Source organism: Augochlora pura, chromosome 7, assembly GCF_028453695.1.
Source record: "Augochlora pura isolate Apur16 chromosome 7, APUR_v2.2.1, whole genome shotgun sequence".
NCBI lineage: Eukaryota > Metazoa > Arthropoda > Insecta > Hymenoptera > Halictidae > Augochlora > Augochlora pura.
In genome coordinates, this window is record NC_135778.1 from 12,701,609 (window position 1) to 12,727,581 (window position 25,973).

At 38.0% G+C, this 25,973-nt stretch overlaps 1 protein-coding gene across 1 annotated transcript in view; it reads left to right on the forward strand.

The window, feature by feature from the left end:
- Positions 1 to 25,973, forward strand: part of Ddr (discoidin domain-containing receptor 2) — a 385,161-nt gene that overhangs the window by 314,090 nt on the left and 45,098 nt on the right. Inside the window, exon 12 of the mRNA XM_078185212.1 lies at positions 22,884 to 23,007. Coding sequence (XP_078041338.1) covers positions 22,884 to 23,007 — 124 coding nt within the window. The remainder of the gene's footprint in view (positions 1 to 22,883; positions 23,008 to 25,973) is intronic.

A 25,973-nucleotide genomic window follows, 5' to 3' on the forward strand; every position in this document is an offset into this window, starting at 1 on the left:
CGCCACTGACCACAGGTGGGCCAAGGGTCAGCACTAATCAATGAAAGTCCATCTTGAATCAGATAAATTTATTTAGAATATTTCCGAGGAGCGCTTTGCGAAACACGTCTACATACTTACAATGTCAACAACCGATTGACTGATTGATTGAAAAACAACATACCGCTGGACGTCGGCCTGATAGTAACGGTCAACAATGATTTTCATATTGCTTATTCATTATTTAATCAAATATCTTTCACTAATAAATTTATTATTTCTGCTGTTTATTATATTAAATCTAATAATCGAGAACGAATAATATTGTATTCATCACAGTAAAACATAATTTTTCGGTGGGTAGTTTTAACGAAAGACACCTGTAATTATTTATTAATAATATATACATATAGTATTGTGTATAGTATTGTGTATGTAGTTTTATATTTTGTGAGTTTGAGTATACAGAAAAAAATGTTATTCTACCTCAAAAAGATTCCTTAAATTTTACATCAACATTTGTTACTACACTTCGCGAACCGACAGTGATCTCTGTCCTTCCGTAGAAAATGTTGCGTGTAGAGATGTTTATAAAAAATCACGATCCAATAGACAATGCGGATGAATGACAGCGGTACCGAGGTGAGATCCTAGGGATTTCCGAAATTGTCAGCAACGCATTCGCTCGATTCGTAACAAGCCAAGAGCCTCGCGGTCGGAAACCGATGTGTTGAATGCCGCCTCGTTACCAGCGGGGCTAATGCTTTAACTCCGACGCTGCCAATTTGGTAAATGACGACGATCTTGTTTCCCTTCGCTTCAACCGAGCGGGACGCGATTTTTTGTCGGTGCCCAGGACTCGATGTCGGCCCTCCCGCCAGCGTGATTCGTTTTGTCCCTAATAAACCCCCCCAACCGATGGGGTGGGCGCCTCACCTATTTGCCCTCCGAGGCTTTTGAGCAATCATGGAAAACGTCTTAGCCCATGTTCGACACGGTGGCTTGGATGCCGGCCATGAAAGTCAGGAGGCCAGGATGGGAGCTGATCAAATATTTTTCTTCATACTGCTAAAGGGACGGAGCGCGATCGCGCGAAACGAGGATTTCGAAAATGTGGGACGTCCACTTGGAAATCAGGTATTACGAGGAACAATCGTTCGTGGAAAAAATGGTCGACGCGATTTTTATAGTATTAATATATCGATGCGAACATAATTTAAGACGAAAGTTACGAGTGTAGAGAGAACATTATTTATGAGTATACAGTGTTCAATCTGTGTTACAATGATTAAATAATTTTCGATTAGAATAATTTCTTGTAGGAGAAATAAAATTAATATTTACAGTGTGCTTACAATTACTTCAGCGCTTAAATATTAGTGGCAAAAAGACAGAATTTTATTTCGACTCAAAAAGATGCTATAACATCCTTACTTAACAGGTTATTGTCAGAAATCATAATCACGAGTCAGACTCGTGAAAGTACTTTTTAGACTTTTTTTAAGACTTTTCGAATATCCTACACCAGACGTATTTCAGATGTCTCAAAGACGTCTTTGTATTATTGGGGGTATTTTGCAGATTTTGATTCGGTTATACAAATTAAAAATCAAATTTTATTCCAAAAATTCAATATCTTTCTTTACTTAATATTAATTAGTACTTTAACTCATTATTCCTAAACTATATCGACCATACCACAAGAACTGTCGTTGAAACAATGCAAAATCTTATCGCGACAGAAAAGATCGCGCAAGCGATATGATGAAAACGAAAGAATGCTCGTGAAAGAAACGTTTCTCTTGACATATTAGCCGAACTAGTCGTCTCACCTTTTATCACGTAATTCCCTGGTAAGGACAGGTCAACAAATATCGAGGTGGTTAGGTTTCCAGACGGCGATATCCGCGCGTCGCAAAAGAATTGTTGATAGACGGAGTCAGTCGTATTCGGCGTTTCGCTTCGAAAGACGGAATGTCTATGCTGCTCGTAAAGTCGGGCACCGACGGAATTATTAAAGTTTTATATTTGTTGACAACCGTGAGAGTCACCGGTGTCCGAGAGCCGCCGGGTCCCGTTGACCGCCGCCGAAAAGGTCACCGCCGAAAAGGCCACCGCCGCCGCTCTCTGTACACACGGTGGCCCCCGGCCTGGTAATGAGAGCCGCGTGCTTCAAGACGAAAAATTAATTACCGCTGTTAGCGCAGCGGACAGCGTTGAAACGCGGTGCTCTCCGCGCCGCGTCGCTTCTGAGAGAGAGAGAGAGAGAGAGAGAGAGAGAGAGAGAGAGAGAGAGAGGGAGAGAGAGAGAGAGAGAGAGAGAGAAAAACGAAGAAGTTCGCGGCGGCACAAAGGAAAAAATAAAGGGACGGACGCTGCTGGGGCATTCCGTTCCGACTTCCCCTTTGTATTGAACAAAAGAAACGAGACGCGACGGAGAGCGTGGAAATATGTAAATGCACGGGAAACGCGTCCCACGGAAAATTGGTATTTAACGAAGCACGAGGTCGAAGGAAAAGCGAGGGCGAGAACCGGTCCGCGGAGCCGGAATTCTTACCGGCAAATTCAATAATGTACAAAATTTGATTCCACTTCGACGCGCGGCATCTATGCCCTATCTACTCGATTACAGCCGAAACAAATTCACGGGACGCGGAGCGAAGATATTCATGAATTTCGAAGAAACTAATGAAGTCTCGAACGATCTCCAACACGGCCGTCTTGGCGTTCGAATAAATTTTTTTTCTGTTGCTCCGGTTTTTGTAAAAGCCCGGTATTTGCATAAACATCCGCGGGCGTCCACGGTGCTTTCCATTCATCGCGTCTCGTTTAATTATGCAGGAATAGTTGGAAACGAAATTGCAACCTCCGCTGAAATTACAAAAATTTCATTGTTTTCCGTATTTTTGTTTTCTGCCCGTTGAACCCCCGGTCTTGAAGAAAGGGCGCGCTTCATTACGTTTGCATTCGGATTTTCTAAAAATTAATTTGCACGTACTGTCAGCGTCGGGCCGCAATACGTTTTCTTTTAACCGAAATTAAACAAACTGGAAAATAATTGTGTGCAAAAATAAGGTAGCTGAGAAACCATAAATCATAATGCGCATTTTCATTATGATTTCTATGAGATTCGTGTTCATACTTCTGCGAATTTACTATCAACCCTTTGCATGTCTACTCTCAACCACAAAAGCTATTTATATATCTTTTTATGTTCACAGAAAATAAAAACTTATTATTCTGTTACATATATCTAACCTTTAAAAGAAAATGAATACATTTTGCTGTTTTCTTTTATTTCTGTATATTATGTATTATTATTTGTTCAACGAAAATCAATTTCGATCAGCATGGGTTAACATTTTGCAGTTCGATTTATTTCACAGTCGCGTCGATTATCATTTAATTCTTAATAGCTTTCCTAAGAGAATGAGACGATATTGCTAACTAAACAATCAAATTGTATTTCGATTGGAAATAAATAAATAAGTCCATTATATATGAAATGTTTATCACGGATTTAACCCGTTGCCACAGTAGAAGTAGTAATTCACAGTTTTTTGAAGTTTAACCCTTTGCACTCGAAGTTATTTCAAACTAAAAATCGAAAGTAATTTCTCTGGTTTACAATACTTCCATTTTATATAACAAAGTGCATTTTATGTTATAATTTATATATAATCAACATAACATAACATAACCTCAACAAGATTTGAAACACAAACTTTGTTAGTACAGAGATTATTTTGCAACGTGATAGAACAATATTATGGTGCCTCACAGTCGCCGATCGAGCGCAAAGGGTTAATATTTTGTGAAAGATGTCACTGAAACAAAACACGCCGGCATAATATTATAATGGAGGGCGTAGGACGAGAACCGTTGGAACGAAAGAGAGTCTGAGGAACTGAATTAACGTTCGAGTCTTCATTTAATTTCGGATAATATTTATTCTGTTAAAGAAATATGATGAAAAGCGCTCGACAAAATAGAGGGCACGAAAATGGTCGACGTCCTGAACTCGTTGTAACTGGATTAATAATAAGCTGAACTTTATTCCCTTCAATGGACAAGCGACGGGACTTCGACCCTTCTGCGAAATGTACGGAAGACAGTAATTAACAGGTTGCTGAACGATGGGAAATAATAGGAGCCAGACGGTGAAGCTCAATTCGCCCCAGTAGCTTTCTCCTCAAATCTGTTTGCGCCAACGAGTTCAACTTAAGGCAGGCGCAAAACAATTGCTCGACAGGGGCGTGATGCTATATTAAAACTAGCTATAAACATTAATTAAATTCCTGCCGTTTGCGTAACTACGCTAATATCCGTTCTGTCACACGGGACAGATGCGATCATTGTTGTTACGGCATTTTTATATATTACTCTGGTGCTTCTTAGATGTCTTTTAACATTTTCTCTTTTGTTAGTTAAAGGAAACTCATCACGATGCTCACTGTTTAACACAACTTATATTAGTTTGGAAACTATGAAACGGGCGTTTTTGTTTAGTCTGTGTTCAGCTACGGCGCCCGTTTCATAGTTTCCAACCCAATATATATGCTAAACTTCGAAAATTATGCTTGTCCAATTTTTAAGTAATCGATAAACCTTCAATTTTGTATAAAAATTACAAATTCTTTATTAAATTTAGTAATTGTAAATATATGTTCGCTTTAAGTAGTATTAACCTTCGATTCAGTTCGTAAAAGTAAAATTAAATAAAATTAGATAAGATAAATAAACTTTCGTCTACTACGCCTAATAAACCTTCGAATAAGTTATTTTGCAAAAGTGTAGGATGATTTATATTTAAACAGTATTCAAATTCTCTTTGACTATTAATTGAAATGCAAATTGATTCAAATGAAGTTGAACTACTATTCCCTGACTAACACAATTTCTGAACATAAAGTGAACTTTTAATTACTGTCTGTAATACTACGTGATCTTTGACTAAGTTTTTTTTTTTAAATAGAGACTGATTCGTATTCACACATGATTCAAATTTACGCGCGCGGTGAATCCTTTTTATTGAAACTATTATCTTGATAAGCTTTCCTCGAAATTCTGCCTGATTAATGTTTAATCTCCCGCAGAAAAACTTACTACTAAATACTATATTATTTGCTGTAAAGAAACAATAAAGATTTAATCTTGCACTATAGATCTTCTATTATCCAAACGTCCTTTTGCTGTCGTTGCCAGGTGTTCCATTTAAACAGACTGTACTAAATAAAATAATTATTAAAATAATGAACACTCTTTCATCGAAAATTATTGAATAAATTTCTTCATTAAACATCCGCTTAGTAATATAAAAATTGCAAAGAATCTGCCTAAATTCAATGCAACAAACGATATTAGATTGTGAAGTTACAAAGAAAACAGAATTTGTTGATTCAAAGAGTAAAGCAAAAATAAATGAATGCATGGTCTTTATAGGGTAGTGTACACAGTGATTGGTCATTTAAGCAAGACTGTTACACAACTGATGATACTAATATAATATCATCATAGTAATGATACTGACATATATGTAAAAAATAGTTTTAAATAATTTTTGAAGACATATAACTTTGTTGCGTAGACTTTGAAGTAAAAATGTACAATGCATACGTAATAATTGTATGAATTGTCACATTTCTTATTAAATTAATATATGTAAAACTTCGGTTGCTGCATTTGTGATTTTTAGATCAAGCCACGCTAATCTCACGAAATCGAAAACGCGTAATTAATTTTCAATTTATTTACAAAATATAAATTAGTGTAAGATGTTATATGTATATTACGGAAAAATATATCTGTCTTATCAAAATATACACATATTTTAAACAACCATTATCTTATTTTTACGAAATTTCTATGATAATAGTCAATCGCTGTATATACATGGCGTAATTATTTCTAAACAGCATACAAGCGTTGAAAGACGAAAATTGGACACACGGGACAATGGGAGGAAGAAGAATTCCGCGAGTCGAATCGCTGGAACGAAACAGTGGCTTTCGAAAGTTGCATTTGTTACGAACCACTCGGGTTAAAGGGAGGCCTCCGCGATGGGAAAAACTTTTCCCTCGCGGAGTCCGCGACGACTGTCGAAACCAATATAATTCCCGGCGAGTAAATTTTTAGCAGCTGTGATCGGGCGGAGGATGGGGTCCGGGAGGGGCGAGGGTTGGCACGCAATCGAGCTGACTCCACTTAATTAAAAGAGGTAGTCGCATGAGCGTATTGTCGGCACGAGAAGACGTGCGTTATCTAGCTCGTTCACCCGGTCGTAAGGAAGCCTGTGTACACACGTAGGCGGCTCGCCCTCTGCATTAGCCACCTGCTACTTGTGCGCCCTCCCGTCCCGACGTTCTAAAGCCGTCGAGTGTCACGATTTCCCTTTTTTCTTCGGCTGACCCCGTTGCACTTCCTGCAGAGACAGACGGCCGCCTCTCTCGTTCGAGAGAGAGAGAGAGAGAGGGAGAGAGTTCACCCGGACATCGGCCACTCGATAGGCTTACACGGCTCTCGAGACTATTTATCCGGTGCCGGGATCTGCGCCGAGGGTCGCAATATGGATTGGATTTAACGCGCCGGTGTCGATGCTTTTGTCACGCCCACCATCCCGCAGCTCAGATCGAATTAAGCCGAAACGCGAGTTCAATTCGCTTGCTCATTAATCATTCGAATCCCCGTATGTTTCTTGGGAATGGTTAACCCTTTGAGGATGCTTGTCGACGTACCGATGACATCGGTGCCGCGGATCTTATTCGACACGCTACAAGCGCGTAGGTAGTAACCTGTACATGATATATCCGCCGTATGCGTTCGTAACCCCTTGCCGTTCCATTTTCTTTACAATTACTATGGTTAGAATTTTTTCAATCGCACTAATTTCTTCGAAGAAAAAGGAATTTTGTATTTATTATGTGCTTACGTCTACTCAAATATTTAAATATTGGTGACAAGAGAATAAAATTTTATTCCTTCTTAAAGGAATGGATGAACATTCATACTTAACAGCTTATTGTTATAAATTTCCGTCACGAGTCTGAATCGTTAAAGTACGGCAATGGGTTAACACTTTCAAAAATCTAGGAAATTGCATTAAGTCTACCGGAAAATTATGTCCCCTAATGTCATTTTATTTGCGACATATGTTTCTCAAAAAATGGTACTATTCATAAATCGCCGTCATCCTGGCAACAGAGCCTAAGTTACGATTATATTAAATTATTATAATAATAGTGCATACAAAATTGATTATTTTTTTTTAAGAACAGATTTCTGATAGACCTAATATAAACATTAAAGAATTTTATTCGATTATATTAATACGCAAAATTATTGTACGGTATCGACTGACAATTATATGGCATCGCGAATAAATATAAATATATGTATATATAACATTACAAATATTCTATACGAAAATAAATATGACATTGATTAGTATATTAAAAAACAAGCTATAACATAAATATATACAATATAAATAGTGTAATAATATAAATATATACAATACAAATAACATTACTTATATTCTATGGGAATATAAATATAACATAGATTAATGTATTAAAAAACAAGCTCCAGGTTCTTCTAGATATTGGGTTGGTGCATATGAAATGTCGGATTTTTAAGCGAGTATATAAAACTGTATATCTTTTTTAAAAAGCTATTAATTTAATCAACATGTGCCACATTTGTTTCAATACACTTTTCACAACGCGAGTTTAATTCATAAATGTCTGTCTTCAAGAAATTCTGATTTTTCGGATCAATAAACTATAGTATGGAATTTTTCAGACTGTCTCCATTTACATACTGTTTAGCCCACAAAAACTACGCATACGTCGTACAAAACAGTTGCGAAATTAAATGAAGTAAAATATAAAGTTTTATAAAATATAGATCTTTCGCCAAGCGACTTTCGCTACTTTAAACATTTAGGACAGTTTTTACGGGCTAAATAGTATATAAATGAAGACACTCTGAAATATTCCATATCAGAGTTTATCGATTCTAAAGATCAGAATTTGTTTAAGACAGGCATTTCTGTATTGATATCTTGTTAAAAAGGGTGTAGTAAAGCAAACGGGGCATATTTTGATTAAATCAACAGCTTTTGAAAAAAGATATACAGTTTTATATATTTACGTAAACATCCGCCATTTCATATGCACCAACCTAATAATATCAAGAAAAATCTCATAACCAATGTAGATCGTAAGCCCTGGTCAATGAAGAGAGACTCGTAAAAATGTCGCGAGCGAAAACCCTGTCCCATGGAATCCCATACACCAAGTTCGGTAATATTTTTGATGCAACAACACGGCGGATTTATGTGTTCTGTATTAAATTTGGGGAGGCACGTAAAGAATTTTCATTGACATTCTGATACCTGTGCGACCGGGGTTCAAATGCAAATTCGCACATAGAAGAATTCTTATATATCGAAAGCTCTTTGAAATTCTGCAGGAATTTTTTTCACAAGGTAACGTAATAGCTATTATCGCCGACGTGTGGCATGACAGATCGGACATGCAATGCATTTTTGATTACCATAGACGGTGTTCACGGAGCCCTAGCCGCATATTCCGGTATCGTACCGAACGAACGACAACGACGGCGACGAATGTTGTGTTTGCAAACGGGAAAAGTGTATCGTGCACGTTTTAATGGGAAAATCGTGGAACAGAACGTAACGCGTACGAATAAAAATTCCGAGACTTTTTAGCTCATTACGCCTATCAAGCTTTTCATTTAATTGTACCGCGCGAGCAGGCGTCTTCTTCGATTTCTATCCGACAGCGGAAACGGGATATGTCCCGAGTCGTTTGCCCGTGAAAATTATTTAAATAAAATCGCAGTCCCGCGGCCGTAAATCATGAATGAAAAATATGGTCGGAGCCGGGCGAAGGTAGTGATTTAAAATTTCCGAAATTCCCCCGCGCCATAAATTCGAACGAAATGTCCTTATAATATCGATTCGGTCATCATTCCGGCACAGTCGTTCATTTGATATCCATTCCGGCAGAAGCATAGCAAACATATGTATACAATATGAATTCTCGTATGTTTATCTTCGTTTCGCCGGAATGAAAATGAAATGAGAACGCGCTAAATAATGCGGACCCGATAAAAACTTATTTTACAATTCGAACGAGAGGAAAGCGTACATCGGGATTTCGAAACGCGTTTATTTATTTCTAATCGTTGACGCAGCAACGAGTCGATATCCGAACAAATGCATAATTAATAAATACCTTTGACGCTGCTTGTTATAAATTCGATCGTGAACCCATTTCGATCCTATTTCGTATTATGCGGAGTAACTCGATTAATAAAATCGGACGGAATATTTTAGATTAATTGCTTTTTTTGTAATACATCTATTAGCCACGTTTTATTAATTCCTTGTCGCCGGTCCACCTCGATTTTAATCACATTATAGCTTTCCAATTTCGTGATATCGGCTTTCCTCTGCAAGTATGCGAAATAATTACTAATAAGCGGGGAAGATTGATCGGCCAAGTTAAAAAGTAACAGAAATTATCGGCGTTATCGAGATTTTCACGGGGCGTCCTTCGAAATTTCCGATCAGCCCCGTTGTAACGGTGGAACATCGAATTTCCGCGAAGGAATGTCGTATAATTAAAAGAACAGGAAGCAAGCTTGATTTCATTAAATTTCATCGATTTCGTTATCGTCCAATCGGGAACGAGCGCTGAGCAATGCTTTCATGGCAACGCGTCCCATAAAAAATCTGACAAGATCAGAGAGAGAGAGCAATATATCTTTTGTAAAAAGTTTATCGAATCGTATGGAATTATCTTTTATATTTTATTAATAAATCCTACATGCCAAGAAAAATCTAGAGGATCATCTGCTATTAGTTAACGAGACATCTTTTACAATTAATTACCTAAGTACTTTTACTTGCTATTAAGTACTTGTTACTTTACTAAATGTTAATGCTCTATCTGTCATACTATTAGGTTGGAAACTATGAAACGGGCGTCGCAGCCGAACACAGTCTAAACAAAAACGCCCGTTTCATAGTTTCCAATCTACTATATAGAATTTTAATACATTATTGTATTAGGTCCTTGAATAAGTTTTCGCTGTTTCTCAAAAGATAGCATTAGTAGTACTTCGTGCATGGAATTTCTAATGGTGACTCATCAGCAAGAAATTACTGTATGTAAATTATAGGCTGAAAATTTGTAAAATCTTCGCCGATAGATAATGCGTCGAGCAAAATCAATTTTCATCGCCTCGCAGAACGAGAATCGATGAACGTAATTCGCCGTGCGGGCGGGCACGGGAGGGGGGGGGGGGGGGGGGGGGGGGGGGGGGGGATTGGCGTAGGACGGCGTTCAAAAGTAAGGTAATGCGATTACCGACTTTAGCTTTAGGGCTCGTCAGGATGCGAGGGGTCAGCCGAACGAAAACAGATTATTTTAATTTAAAGCAACAAACTCTCCGATTCCGCGTATACTATAATCCTGCCCTCGCAAATTTGACGTACGCGTGTATCCGCATTGTCCAGGTCAGTAGACTCTGGATTAAACACCGGTGGCGGCCCGGGGGTGGGGGTGAGGGGAGGGGGGGGGGGGCAATTTCCAGCGAAGGACCAACGGCGGATCTTGATGAAAATTAAACAGGAAAATTCATGAGCTGCTCGCGTCGATTTTGTCGGTTCCCGCGACTTCTCGTTTCGTTGGAAGAAACTTTTCGTCAACGTCAACCGGCGAATCCGAGAAAGGACGAATCCGACGCGAGAGGAACGGCTACGTTGAATTGATTAAATAAAGGGAAATTATTAAGCCGGAAGAGGGGTGAACAAATAGAGCGGCAGAAACGTGACGGCTGTTCTCGTATTGCTGATTTTTCTTGCTGCAGCTTTTTATTAGCCTCGCAATGCGATTAGCGCGATTGCTAGCGATGCCTTCTCGAGTGCTATCTTTTTTAAACGATCGATACATCGTTTTGAATAGGTGATATCGATACGAAAACAATTGTAGAATTATCAGCAACTGTTTTATCAAAGGATATCCTTTATTTTGTTGTTACAATGGCTTTTTATATTCTGTGATTGGTAAATTTCATTATTTTCTTAAATAAATAGCCCTAAATAAATAGCCCTAAATTCCCCTTTTGAGGAACGATAAACATTTTGTAGGAGGCCATCAATTTTTAAGACAAATAGCAATAACTGGAAAATATTTGTTATTTCTTTTTTTAAGAAATCCGTCAAATTTCGAAAAACACTTGTTATCGTTACTGGAATCATCATTGGATGATGGACTCGGTAATTGTGAAATGATTAATTCTTGTTTGTCCGATTTGTTTTCGAGTATCAATTAACTTTATATATATTGAATAAGACTATTCTTATTTATTCTTATTTTAAGAATATTTTTATTTAAAAATAAATAAAATAAAGTATTTGGAAAGTATAAAGACAATTCTGTTCGAAAACAAATCGAAAGCACATGAATCGATTACCACACCGTAACAATTATGATGATTAGAACTTTTTCGATTCAATAATTTCTAAAATGTAGAAAGACAATTAACATTTGTCCTGTATTTACATCTACTCGAATATTTGAATATTGCTGACTCAAAAAAGACGGAACAGTATTCATACCTAACAATTTATTACTATAAATCTCCATCACGACCCGGACTCATTAAAGTAGGACAAAGGGTTAACGATTAAAGCTACAGCATACGTAGATTACAAGAATTCAGAGTATGTAGCACGAAGTGCAGTTCGAATCCCACAATTTCCCGAAAATTTATGTGAACGTATAATTTATTGACAGCCGGACAATTCCAGGTAAATTGCAGGCTAGATTAATTTTATTAAGCGAAGCATAAACAGAGTTGCTCAAGCGAAGTGGAAAATTTGTTTCGTCGATTCCAGTTGTTTATAATTCAGGTCATATAAAAGCGGGGGCTGAATTATGTAATCGTATCGGATCCGAACATCGCGGGTACCGATTCGCGCGTGCGCGTGCGCTAGAAAATACAACAAATCGCTGGAAAGAAGCGAAATCGAAAATTAATGTCCACTAACAAATCAAATTTTCTCCGTGCGGCGATAATTGCGCGGCGCCTGGCTTTACCAGGATCACTCTGTACAATCATTCAGACGGCCGCTCGCTTGCCGCCGCCTCCGCGTCGGGTAATTAAATGATAATATCGAGCGGGATATTATTTGCACTTATAATTTTTGTGGTTGCCGCGGATTAAGTGATACGTGACCAAAGATCGAACGCTTGGGAACCGGGCGACGCTCCCGCGCTGCGGCGACAGTGAACGGCGGAATAAAGGAAAAGAGCAAAGGACAGTTGGTCGAGAGGGGGGGGGGGGGCGAGGGGGGGGAAAGGGGCAGATGTCGGCGAAGGCAGAAAATGTGCAAACATCCGACAGGTTGAGCAGCTTTCACGGGAAAAGGGCGGAAATGTACCCATGGTAATGAAAATGGCAAAAAGCACTTCACTGCTAATTAATGGAAGATCGTTTTGTTCCTGAAATCCTCTTCTTTGCACGTCTGGGATTTCATCAACGCGAACGCCGCTCTATTTCGATTTGTGTTTTTCAGCCATCGCCGCGACAAATTGGATCCGCGACGATTATCCGTCGCGATTTACTATCGCCGGCTGCTCCGTGGGTACTAAAAAAACGGCTTTGTTCCCGCGTAAAGAGAAATCATATTATTTTTTAAAGTCGGCGCTGCTCGAACGGTATCTTTATATTTACGCGTTCTTCACATTTTTGTAAATCTCTCGCGCTATTGTTGTTTATTCTCGGCGCTGAAAGGCTCGTGTTAATTTATGCAGCATGTACACCCTCGTGGAATATTTTTTAATACGCTTCGACTCGGCTGCAGAAAACTGGCTGTTACATTCTGCATTTTAATTTTACCTTATTTCGTCCCTATTGTAGCCTTTCCACCTGTTATATTCTATGGCTATTATAATATTCTGCACATTACTTATTTTTTCTAGATCAAAGGAATATTTTATTCTTGTGTTAAGGTTATGTTGTCCGGGAATCTAGAAATTAGGAAATCTAAGAATTAAAGTATTATAAAGTATTATAATAAATAAAGATATACAGGATGAGGCAACAAACGTTTGTAAATATCTTTGTTGTTCATAAAGATAAGTAAAATATAGCAGGGACAAAATTTCATGGTACAATGGGATAGATACGATGCTATACAAACTTTTGTTTTTATGTCATTTTTTTAGAGATATCAAAGTCACTTTGACTTTTTTAAACGGAACAACCCTTTCTTAAACACCTACAATGATAGTTCCTTCCATTAGAAATTCAGTGACAAAAATGAATTCACACAATTACTTTTTTATTATTTACACAAGTTTTACACTACACGATTGTTTTATTTTACATAACCCCTCAATGACTGTTACATTCAATATTTTTGAAGTGCATTAAATTATTAATTGAAATTATTCGAACCGCTTTGCATTTTCCAGAAAATAAGGTAATCAAAATAAGAATTAAATGTTTTGATGGCGGTATAGAAAATGAAATAATTTCTACCGGTTTCTTCGATATTCGTTTTAGATAACGATGGGTATAGGAGACGCTGGCGACAGAATTAGTCCGAACCCGTTGTAAAATTTAAAAGCATCAGTTGTCGCCGGCATTTAAAACTGTCACGAATGGTTCTTAAAGTTCCACGGCATCGCGTAGCTACGGCGGAACTTTTAATTCAACCGCGACGGGCGGAGATTATTTAATAGCGGGCCATCGACCGTCCGGCTCGCGATAAACTGGATGCAGCCATTAATATGCAGCGGAACGTTCTACGTCTCTGAACAAATACAGCATGATAATAAGTGCGGGGTAACGCTTGCGCAGGATCTCGACTGCTATGCGCTATCAATTATTTATTTCGGTGTGGTTAGAAGCCGGAGAGCGTGTCAGAAACCGGCCAATCGGATACGGTTGCCCGAATATGATGCGGAAATTAGTCCAGAATATGGAAACTATCAATTTCAATGCTCGGCAGTCTATCAGTGAATAATCCCCTTAATAAACGGGGATTAAGGAGAGTTAGCAAAGAATTTATTTGTTCGACGGAAAATCATTTTTAAAAATCTCTTGCGGAACGTAATAATTCCTGAGAGTTTATTTTCATTTCACTGTTTTTTTCTTTACCTTTCTTTTTATCAATAATGTGAAAATTTATTCTCGTATCATATACGCAATAATAGCACGTGCATCGGCGGATTTTTCAAAGGAGACTTTACCGGGATTAACGTTCTTTTGTCGGAAGATTTATTTCTCTGCTTCGCAAAGGAATTATCCGTTTTACCGTGTGCGCATTGACTTCGGATGCACTCCCGGTGGTTGTACATCGATAAACGGAAGACGGCAGAACTATACGTCGTACGATATTCCACGATAAAGCGACACGGTTTAGTCGAACCTGTCTGTAGCCAGGAAACGTGTCAGTGATGTATACTTACGACCACGGCAAACACTGGTCAGCCGGAAGGGGGCGCGAGTTACCTTCCTGCGCGCCGTGTACGGGATAGTTCATTGAAAGTTGACAATACTTCGAGTAATGATACGGCGGCCACGATTACTGTTCCCGCTTTCAGGAAATTTCTGTCGATTCCGTTCGCGGCGAAATTATGAGCACACGTTTCGAAAGGATCTCGAGAATGTAGAGACGAATATCAAAGGATTATAGTAAATTTATTACGAGACTGTAGATGGGAGATGAAATTTTTTTACAGATAATTGAAATTAGATAAGCATTTCATGTATTCATTAATGGAGAAAACTTGTTGAAACTAGTGCGTCGATATTGTTCAACTATTTTATTGTTTTAACTTTAATCTACGACATTTTTAAAAAATCCTGTGTATACTGGATCACAGATAAAAATAATAATAATAATATATACATGTAACTGGAATAGTAAGAATAATTTTCGTCTTATATACGAATACATTAAAAATGTTTTACTTTATAACTAAACTGTGGAATATAAAAGATTGTTTACTTTTATGGTTAATTCTACTTTCATGTTCGAAAATGTGAGCTGATATAAAATATTCAATAAAATAAAGTTTTACCCGATACTATTCTCTTAAAATTTGTCCAGATTGTAGTGACATCTACAATTTAGACACTAAACATAAAATATTAACAATTTTTAGGGCCGTTGGTGAGTATTAATATCTCATCTGTTTTTAATCGACATAAAGTATGTTGGTGATGGAAAGATTAATTGATTCGATACAAAGTGGAAATTAGGAGATTAATTGATTTAATGTAACATATAATTGTGACGTTATAGAGGTTATATTCTATTTTGGAGGAAGTGTAAATACCATTCCGTCGTCGCCAGGGTAACACCATCCATTAAGTCCGCAAAAATTTGACCGTCCAGGATAATTCGGAAACCACTCCTTCGTAGGTGATTGGTTGTCCCATTAAGAACCTATTGCGAGAGGGATAGGAGACTAAATATAGAAGAGACACTCCTAGAATCTATACCCGGCCTTATGAGATCGTAAAAATGGAAGGTTATGCTTGGCGTGTTCCACAATTGGGAAAATGACATGAAATAGTAAAATTCTTGCGGGGCCGTAATGGTTTCCGAGTACTTTCAGACAATGAGGCGCAAACATGTAATTTCTACTATGATTATTTAGCAGTGACGTATGAGCTACCAAAATTGTCTTCGAAGTTTGCAGCGGTTATACTTCTTCCAATTTCCCTGGACAAATATTGTAAATTTTTGAAAACGTTCCCTCCGATTTAAGGTTATGTTTAGCGAACAATACCAGACACTCGAGGACTACTGTTCATGTATTTGTTTGATGTGGTTCGCCTCATGTTTTTATCAATTGTATACAAATTTCTATCCTTTTTTTCTACTTGTTGCACGAGAATTACCATTTTTCTTATGGTTAGATATAGCGCCTGTTTTATTATATTTCTTTTTTATATTTCTCATCGTACTATGACTACGTAATATAATTTTTGTAACTTTTCTTGTACTATTACCTTGCTCGAGAAGTTCGATTGCTCTTAACTTAATTAAATCTAAGTTAATCTTAACTCGTTTAAATACAACTTATACGATGACATATTGCACATGTCCGTGTTGACAATGCTGAAAAAATGATTAGTATTTTAGATGCTTCAGCGGTGAAAGCATTTGTTTACATTTTTACAGGCTAGAGTTGCGTTTATTCTTGCTTTCTCCACTTAAGACTTTCTTAGAGTTAATTATTTAAACTATTATCTTTTTTTTTCTACATAATATTTTGTTTTCTCCAGGGATCGCACTAAAATTTGGCTCATTAGCGAATTGCATAAGCTCAAAAGCAGAAAATACAACAATATTTTTGCGACGTAATAATTAAGCACTTTAATATCAATTAACAATAAAACTATACAAATGATGTAAATAAAACGTATGTTCGTAGAATCTAAAGTAAGTGTTCTGACTCATTGAAAAACTATAAATTCATTAATTCAACAAACGGTAAAGATACGGTGTAAAAATTTCTCAAATACGATGGTGTCCGAATATTAATGCGGCCCACTGTATATTGGCAAATACAAAAATGATCAGTTTATCATCAATCACGGGAGGCTTGATTCGTTCGTCCGTTACCAGAATTGCGTGAACCCGTAGACCAAAGCGGTGGAAGTCGAATTCTAGAAACAATTTTCCTAATGACCGTGGTAATTCAATTTGCTGGCGCGAGTGTTTACAGCACGTGTATTTTCGCTCGTCAAATGGACACGCGAACGAACAATGGGGAAATGAACGTGTTTTTCAGTCGCTTGACGAGCCGGCGTTTTACGAATTGGATCGGCGAATGTTCACGAAAATAAGTCGACCGTTATAATGAGGACCCCGTTAGCCCGTTCCATGCCGGTGGAAAACGCGTCCGTCCACCGGGAGGCGCGGGCGAGATTCTTCGCCGGCGGCCCCGGTGTTTATCGAGTAATTACTATTTTCAATTAACGTTCGTTCGATCGATTATTTTTCGCTTAAACGAAGATTGCCGTGTGATCAGTCGAAAATTCCGCTTGCTGATTGGTTTCTCTGTAATTAATTTTTCCTCGCGTATTAAATCATTCGCGCCGTTGAGCCTCGATCACCGAAACACGCTCGGGCCGACCGAAGATTTTCATATTGCCAATTACTAGGCCCCTCTGTGTGGTTGCGTGTATATGTGTGTGTGCGCGCGCGCTCTCCAGACCGATCATGATCGTGAATGTTGTCCACCGCTTTTCCATCAGGATCGGCCGTCGAACAAACAACACGCCACTCCAAATTAACAACTTCCGCGGAAATCACGCCTCATAAGCGTATTTGTTGGAATAATGTCAAGACTGGCGCGCTCCTGTGTCAACACGCGTCGCTCGGTTGTTGCTTCGTTGTCTATTTTCGAAATTTGCCTGCTCGTGTTAACGTGTCGAGTGGTAGAAATGTGCTTTTGTTGACACTAATAATATTATGCGAGTTTCGGAAGTGCACGAGCAAACAACGTGCAAAGTGCATGACTTTCTTAATAAGACGACGCTGTACGTTAGGTTATGAAATTATTTTCAACCCTTTACTCTACTGATAATAGATGTTTTTCATGTTTGATACCCTTCATCTGACGATAGCGTCAATCGTATTAATCCTTTCCTGTCGTACGTCTATTCTCAGCCAGAAAAGCTAATTATTTCTTTTTTCATTCTCTTTATTTTCTCACGAAATTAAAACGTAATATTGTGTTACGTTTACTTAAACTTTAGAAAGGAATTAATAAATTTTGCTTTTCTTACGTATTACAAGCATTCGCATACCACGTTAAAATGATTCAACACTTTCTTCATTATTCGTTCGTATATTAAAGTTATCTCGGCGAATTCTACAACAAAATTAATTTTTATAAATGTGCTGGCGATGCAATAGTAATCGACAATAATTGCATTTGCGATTACGTCAGCTACGACAAGTAATGAAACGAGGCTCCGACATATTATATGTTTAATATTTGTCGTTATTCGCAACGAAGGCGAGAAAACGATGACTTTCCGATCGTTTGCGGCGACGATACGACGAACGTATGCTTCCGCGCCTCAAGAAACATATTAAACGGCCACGTTAGAGGATAACGACGCCCGTCGAACCTGGCGGCCCGCCCCCGCTGTCGCGGTTTGTTACGGCCAGTTCGAGAAGCGATAAAAGATCGCAGCGTGTGCCCCTCCGAGCCTGTTGGTGCCTTTCGTAACCATTCAGCGAGCAGGCAACCACGGCGGCGCAGTTGAAGGGGTTCGTGATCGAGCCATCAACGTGAACGAGCAGCCAAAGTCGCTTTGAATGCCGCGACGTGAGAACGCCGGAAGTCGCGACAGAAGTTCAGATAGCCCTAATGGTGAGAAAGAAAGCGAGAGGGAAAGAGAGAGAGAGAGAGAGAGGGGGGGCGTCGGATAGAAGGCTAGATGACAGGAAGACGGGCAACGTATCAGAAATGGGGGTCGATGAAAAAGAAAACGCGGAGAACAGTGGCGGCGAGAAGACAGTGGATAGGGGGTCGGCGAACGGGAGGGTACCGGGCAAAGAGATTCGAGTAGAATCCCGATGGCTAAGTGGTTATCTTATCTTAACAGTGGCGGTGCAGCGTCTCGCCAGTATGCCACCCTAACGCTTCCTAAACGGAAATTAACACCCCTCCCCTCATCGTGGCCCTCTTGTGCCCTTCTGGCCAGATTGTCGCCGGCGTTCGGGCAGGGGGCAAGGGAAAAAGAATCAATGGATATTATCTCGCTACGGGGTAGCGACTCGTGCCTCGACATGATCCTCTTATCGGCCAGAAGAAAGGAAGAGCCCGGCGAGATCGGTCTAGGATTGTTTGTTGCGGTAACAGCCTTAATTTCCTGCGACGCGCGTCGAACCTCGACCGAAACCCCGGTTTTTCAGCCACGCGAGCCCCCGATGTAATCTCTCGGTCGATAACGTCAGGCATAGTAATCTCTGTTTCGCGGCCCGGCGAATGACGGCCCGGCTGACAGAAATTCTCCTAATCCCGGAGTTATACTATGGTGCTTGTTCTATTTGCGAATGGAAAGCTTCCAGTAACATTTCTTGTTGGCTTTCGCTGAAGTGTCTCGAACGTTTGAAATTGTGTTATCGTTGCCGTTTCGAATCGTATTATTTTGCAATTGGCTTTTCAGTTCTTTAACCGAACGAAGCGTACTTCATGGTGAAATTATTTTTTTATCCACTTGTAATCATCGAGTATATTCGTCGTGTAGAAGTTACAGTATTTCGGCTAATGACGAGTATACTTGTCACGCGTAAAAAGTAGTAAACATTGGTTATTTAAATTATAATTTTAGTGAAAACAGAAACGTATTCTCAAATTTCAAGTTGTTTGGTATATTTTGAAGCTGAGTCTGAAAAAAAGAAATAAATAAAAAATATAAATAACTTGAGATAACCTATGCGTCCCCTTAACTTATAAGCTCACGTAGCGAATTTAATTATCTGCGATGATAACGTTTTTTTAGTTGTAAAAGCAAGAGCCGGAAGACCACTGGTACAGCGTTAAATTCATTGTTATTATATAAAAAGAATAATGGAACGTTAACGAGAGTAAATGTTTTGATGGAGTACGATGAAAAAAACTATTACATCATATCCAATCGAACCCGTAAAATCAACACGATCTCGACCTAACGTTGCACGTTGCATCGGCAAATATTTTCCCGATTATACGCCAGGTATTACATCAATTAACAATTCTATACGAAGGTGTTTACATAATTTTACGAAAGAATCTCAATATTGGTGTTCGACGTATAAAGTAACATTACGTATTGTTTCTCGCTTTGCTAAATACCACTGTAGAACATCAATGTGAATTTTTAGCTTTTATTTAGCATATGGTAATGTTAAATTGAATAAATAAATATTAGTAATACAATTTTTAATTATATAAAACATATTCGTCTTTTTGATAAAATATTTTAACAGTGACATTTACTCTGCGTTTGACGAATATACTCGTCGTCGTTTGATTCTCGCGACAAATGTACGCGCGTCCTGTAAATGTAACGTCACAGCTAACCGGTTAATTCATGTTAATTTCTTCTGGTTTCATAATACTGGTTTTGTTACATTAAATGTATTGTTTCAAACAGACAATGGCGCACGACAGTCTAGCATAATAGGATCTTGATAGAATTTGGTATGAATATTAAATGCGTTTAATGAAAATAATTAATAGAAATGACGATGCAACGAGAAATATAAAACATTTTATAATTCGACAAATTTTACTGCTTTTATGACTGTTAGCTGTATCGTATTTATAACAATTTTTGTAGCTATTAGTGGTATAGTACATGCTATGAACATAGGGGATTTAAAAGAGAGGTTATAGTATTATACTTTGAATATCCTCAATTCTGTGCAATCAGTCATCTTTAAATAACAATTAACTTTCCATGTTACATGGTTTTATAGCCTAGTCAAAGTTGGGCGCTAAAAAACCATTAGTTTCTAGCGATGTCAATATTTCAAACCGTGTGACACGAAACCTCATATGCTTGCTACTCCTATATCTCGTTTGCGGCTCTATCCCGTGATCAAATTGCCGCGACCGTCAGACCGAGTCGTAACTAATAATTACTTCGTGATATGATAAATTTTATTCGCTGAAATTACCATACTCTGATAAATGCGTACCGATGCATTGTGCGGATAATTACGTTTCATAAAATTATTGGCAACGACACGGTAGCGTGATTTTGCAATCCGTTTGACGGAATAAAACATGCATATTTTACGACGGCAGCGAACATGGTGGTTTGAATTTATATCGTCCCCAAGAACTATAATTAACCTAATTTTCTGAACACGTCTCAAGACGAGAAGTTATGTAATTAAGTATTTAAACAATTATCGTGGACACTGACGAAGTTGTTCGTAATTGGTGAAATAAAGATACAAATTCTTGTTCGTCTGTTAATTAATTAATCGTTTATGTTAACAGTACTAACATTGTGTTGTATACAATTCCAGTAAACAATGACAGTAATTCGTATGAACGATTCTTCTAATAAAATTATAAATTTTCTTTCGTATTCGTTTCTTGCAAGGGTAGGAACTGATACTAATTGCACAAGTTCACAAATTCTTTAAAAGTGTAAACAATTCGCTTCCCCACGATTACTATAATTGAAAATTCTGTTGCAAAGCCCAGACTTTGACACAACCTTGTCATAACATTAATTAAACCGGTCAAAAACGACCAGTCCCAAACATTTTTGATTGTCCAATAATTGTTGAAATTGTAAAAGCTCTTTCTTAGAAAATCTTTAAATAAATTATATTGAAAACGGCAAAATATATAAATAAATTACAATGCAACGCACGTACTTCTAAGATTGGTAGTTTATAAACCAACTTTTTATCCCAATCGGTAGCCTGTGAATCGATTCTATGAATGCTATCTATTCTTCAGATAAAAATATACTATACTACTATCAGTTCCCATATTATTATACAATTATTTAAATATTAGATACATTTCACGATGAATGAAATAAATGAAGTAAAAATTGACTATATAAAATAGATGAAACAAATATCATTTATTGCTATTTTTTTTTCCACGAGGTATTTTTTGATAACCCAAGGATTTCATAACAATATCTAATTTTGAACGATTTTACATATAAATATCAACACCATTTTTCGATGTAATATCAATTATAATTACATCGGAGAATCCATATCCCAGTTGCAACAGAAATACAGGAGCTGTATAACTTTGATATTTGCTTGTTTTCCGCCCTGTTTTTCCACTAAAAAACATGAATAACGCCTTTTGTTCTCCAATTCTGTTAGTAAGTTCAGTACACGTGAATTTTGTTTTTTATAAATATGTACATAAAAATCATTGTACAGCAACCAGCGGCTTGTAAAAACTGTGGTATCGCATAAGGGAAGAATTTTGCTACAATTGTTGATTTTATTGTTATTGCGAAGTTAACGATATTATTGCCTACGTTTATCCTTCCGAAAAAAATAAAAAATGATGGGGATAATGTTTTTTATCATTATACTAGAATATATATTCTGATCGAATAATTTCTAATAAATCCGCATCAATGCAGCAATAACCATATTGCTCAAATGAGCTACATTTAATTAACAATTTCAAATCTCGAAATTTTGGCAATAATTCGCACTTAGACGCAAAGGTGTTAAAAGGCGCCTTTTAGTCAAAATAAGCATAAACAAAATCTCGCTAAAAGCAGTTTTAATAATTCTATTAGGTTGGTGAAAAAAAGATTTTGGAAAAAAAGATATGCAGTTTTATATATTTACGTAAACATCCGACATTTCATATGCGCCAACCTAATATAGTAACGGAAAGCACTTTTACAACGTTTGATGGTAACATTTCTACAAGCCAAAGAAAATTACGCATACAGGTAAGTATGCAGGCGTGAAACAGAGCCGGTGTGTCCGGGGAATGTTTACGGCCGAACGACCGTCCGATAAAGCGTTAAAATATTGAATTCGCAATTTTACTACAGACGAGAGGAGTTGCCTGTATTTAGCGGGCAGGTCTTCAATTTTAGTTTTAACTAGTAGCTTTTTGTTGGAGGAAGCTGTTAACAAAATGCAATTCAATATGAGAAAAAAGGAAGTGATAAGGTGGTTTAAAAGTTTTTAGTGGACATGGACGGTGGGGGAGGGGTGGGGGGGGGGGGGGTGCAGGGAGAGTAAAGCCGGCGGGCACAAAGTGACGGAAAGTTCCCGTTCGACTATCGCGTGTGCATAAATGTCAGGTTTATTAACGGCAACGTTCGATATTCGGCCGCAGGTCTCCGTGCAGGAGGAGGGCGAGGACAAGGGACCAATTTGCCCTCCGCTTCCGGCGCAGTACCACGCGGCTGCCTACACCACGACGACACCGCAGCTACACAAAACTATCACGGATTACAGCGGTTGGTAGCGACGTTAAGTGCGATACTTAAGCCTTTCGAACTCTGCCTGTGCATGCGCCGTTAGGCCGATTTAAATTAATTCAAACAGCGGCGTACGGAGTCGGTCGCGATTATCAGCGCCACGCCTCATCAAACATTGCATGATATTATTAAGCGCCATAAAGATTCGTACGATTCCTATTATTATTGCTCTCTCTCTCTGTTCGCGTAGTTTATTTAACGCGCCCTTATTTCCAGTAACTGCCGATAAAACCGTACAATTAGTATTATATAACCTTTATTGCACGCTAACACCACTGAAATGAAATTTTCTTTCTAACAAATCACTTTTTTTTTATTTGCGCTACGACGTGCAAATTATTATTTTTGCTGTTCTCTATTTTTAAACGTAAGTAATCTCTCGAAATGAAAGCAATAAGTCTGTGTCACGCAATGGATGTTAAACAACGTAAAAGAACTGACACTGCATAAAATATAACATCTTCGATAAATCTTTCAATAAATAAAATTGAAACAAATCTGTGCCATGTTCTGTTGAGTTCAGAATTTGCGTTTCGTATTGCATTAATACTTTAGTGACTTTTCATAAAACGACTTGACACAGTTAAGCTGAATAAAGCATGTATTTACATAACTGAGATTAAAATGGATTGAAAGCGATATAAATGATCGGCAGCACTTAAATTAAAAGAGGTCTACTTACACAAAACACAGCATTCTTTCGACCAATTCCCGCGACGGATATCAGAACTAAACCGCGTGAATTTCCTCGTACCTTATCAATGCTTCGAAAGCTCCAGTGTGCAACGAACGCAGAAATTTCACTGTATTAACTGCAACATATGATCGAAATTATAGGAACAATGGATCACTGAAATTCGGACGGATCGTCGAGGCTCTAGAACATATCCCGTATAGCATAAAGGCGTTTTAAATCGGCGCACAATGGAAGACGATCTCGTACCTAATTATTATCAATTTCCATTCTCGCGGGCACCGATATCGTTCGTTAATTGCCGGAGAAATTTCAGCGGCAGATTTCGCGAGCCGGGCCACGCGATCGATATTTATTACAGCGTTGTGTGTTTTAATTAAATAGTGGGGAAAACTCGAAACGAGCAGGTTTGCGCTGCGGCGCATTATCGAGTTTGCGTTCGGCTAAAATTACGTAAAACCGTGGTGGACTATAGGCATCGGCCGCGACGATAAACGCAACACCTACCGCGATATGCAGGCGGGCAGCGCTCGAATTAAATTACAGGCTAATGGCCGACAGATTATTATAGAGTTCGCGGCACTTAAGCCAATACTTACATGAGCACAAATCATTAGGAACTTCCACGTGATTTATTGGGCCATTGTGTGCCAGCGGTACGTCCTTAATCGATTTTAAATATCTCACCCCGTCTAGGTTTCTCGTGACTAATGAATATTGAAACTTCTACCGCGAAAGATACGCGCGTAAGATCCTAGTATAACGCTATATTCATTTTTATTTTATACATCGAACTATTAACTCTTTGCACTCGAAGCCATTTCAACTGGAAATCTAAAATAATGTTTCTGTCTTCTAGTATTTCCATTTTATATAACAAAATTCATTGTGTGCATATGACATTAAGTCTCGTGACTCATGTAACAGTTAAACTTTCAACAATTTTTTTAAATCTAAGCTTTGGCAATATCTATAAAAATAAGTTTGGAACGTATCAAAATAAATTTAATGGCGCCGCAGAGTCGCCACTCGAGTGCAAAGGGTTAAATTCTCTTTTGTATGCAGTACCTGATTTTTACGTAACACAGAACTATATTCATTTTTATTTTCTATATCGAACCATTAAATTCTCTTTTGTATATAGTACTCGATTTTGAAGTAACACAGACGAGACTTAGAATTATTAACCCTTTGCACTCGAGTGGTGACTCTGAGACGCCACTAAAATTTCCATTAGGTCTTAAGATAAATTTTATAACAGCAAAGTTTAGATTTAATAAATTGTTAAGCAGTGAAACTGTTGGTACGAGTTACAAGAATTAATTTGTATGAATAAAAATGTATTTTATTACATAGAATGTAAATACCACTGAGCAAGGAAAATTATTTCACATTTACAGTTAAAATCGCTTCGAGTGCAAAGAGTTAATTTTGAAAATAGTTTATTCATGCAAGACTAGTCATATCGAGGTTATGTTATTCGTGTCGCACTTGACGGAGACAGCTTGATCAGATGCCATATTAACGCGATCTTAACGCCATGATCAGACTGTGAACTTTATGTAACTGAAAAATATTCTGTATTCATGTTGAAAATAATTCAAAAATAGTTTTATATTCTCAAATATAATTAAATCTTCTTCTTCATGTTATTTATATTTTATATCATATTTGGTGTACCTGGTATTGCAATGCATGCCAAAAATTCGTCGTCTACGCGTTATCTTCGATTGTGCGCCAGCAGAAATAATTTATAAAAAAAACGCAGCACTCGTCGGCTTAATCGCGCCCCTAATGAATATTGAAATTTCTACCGCGTCGAAATTCTTTCACGTTCCCGATCGTGTTCCCCGTGATTACCCGCAGCGTCACGGGACGACGAAGTACAAGAGGCTCCGACGAATAACAAAACGAATTGTTTTCAGGATTCATCGAAAAATTTCCCGCGTAATTTTCGGCCGTCGCGTTTCCACCGCTGAAACGCTTTTCCTGTTTACAAAAAAATATTCGAAGCCGGAAAAAATCAGCGGCAAATTCCGCGCGTAAAACGGTTCGCCGGAAAATTTCAGGCGAATCGATGCAGAGTCGGTTGTCGGGATCCGCTCCGGTATTTTGGAAACACGCTCGAAAGTTTCGAATGCGGTTTATGCTACACGGAATCGTCATTTTTACGAATTTTCCGATCAATGTTTCAGAGGAAGCTCTTTAATGGACGCTTGAATATTTCAAGCGAAAGATTTTATTGATCCGG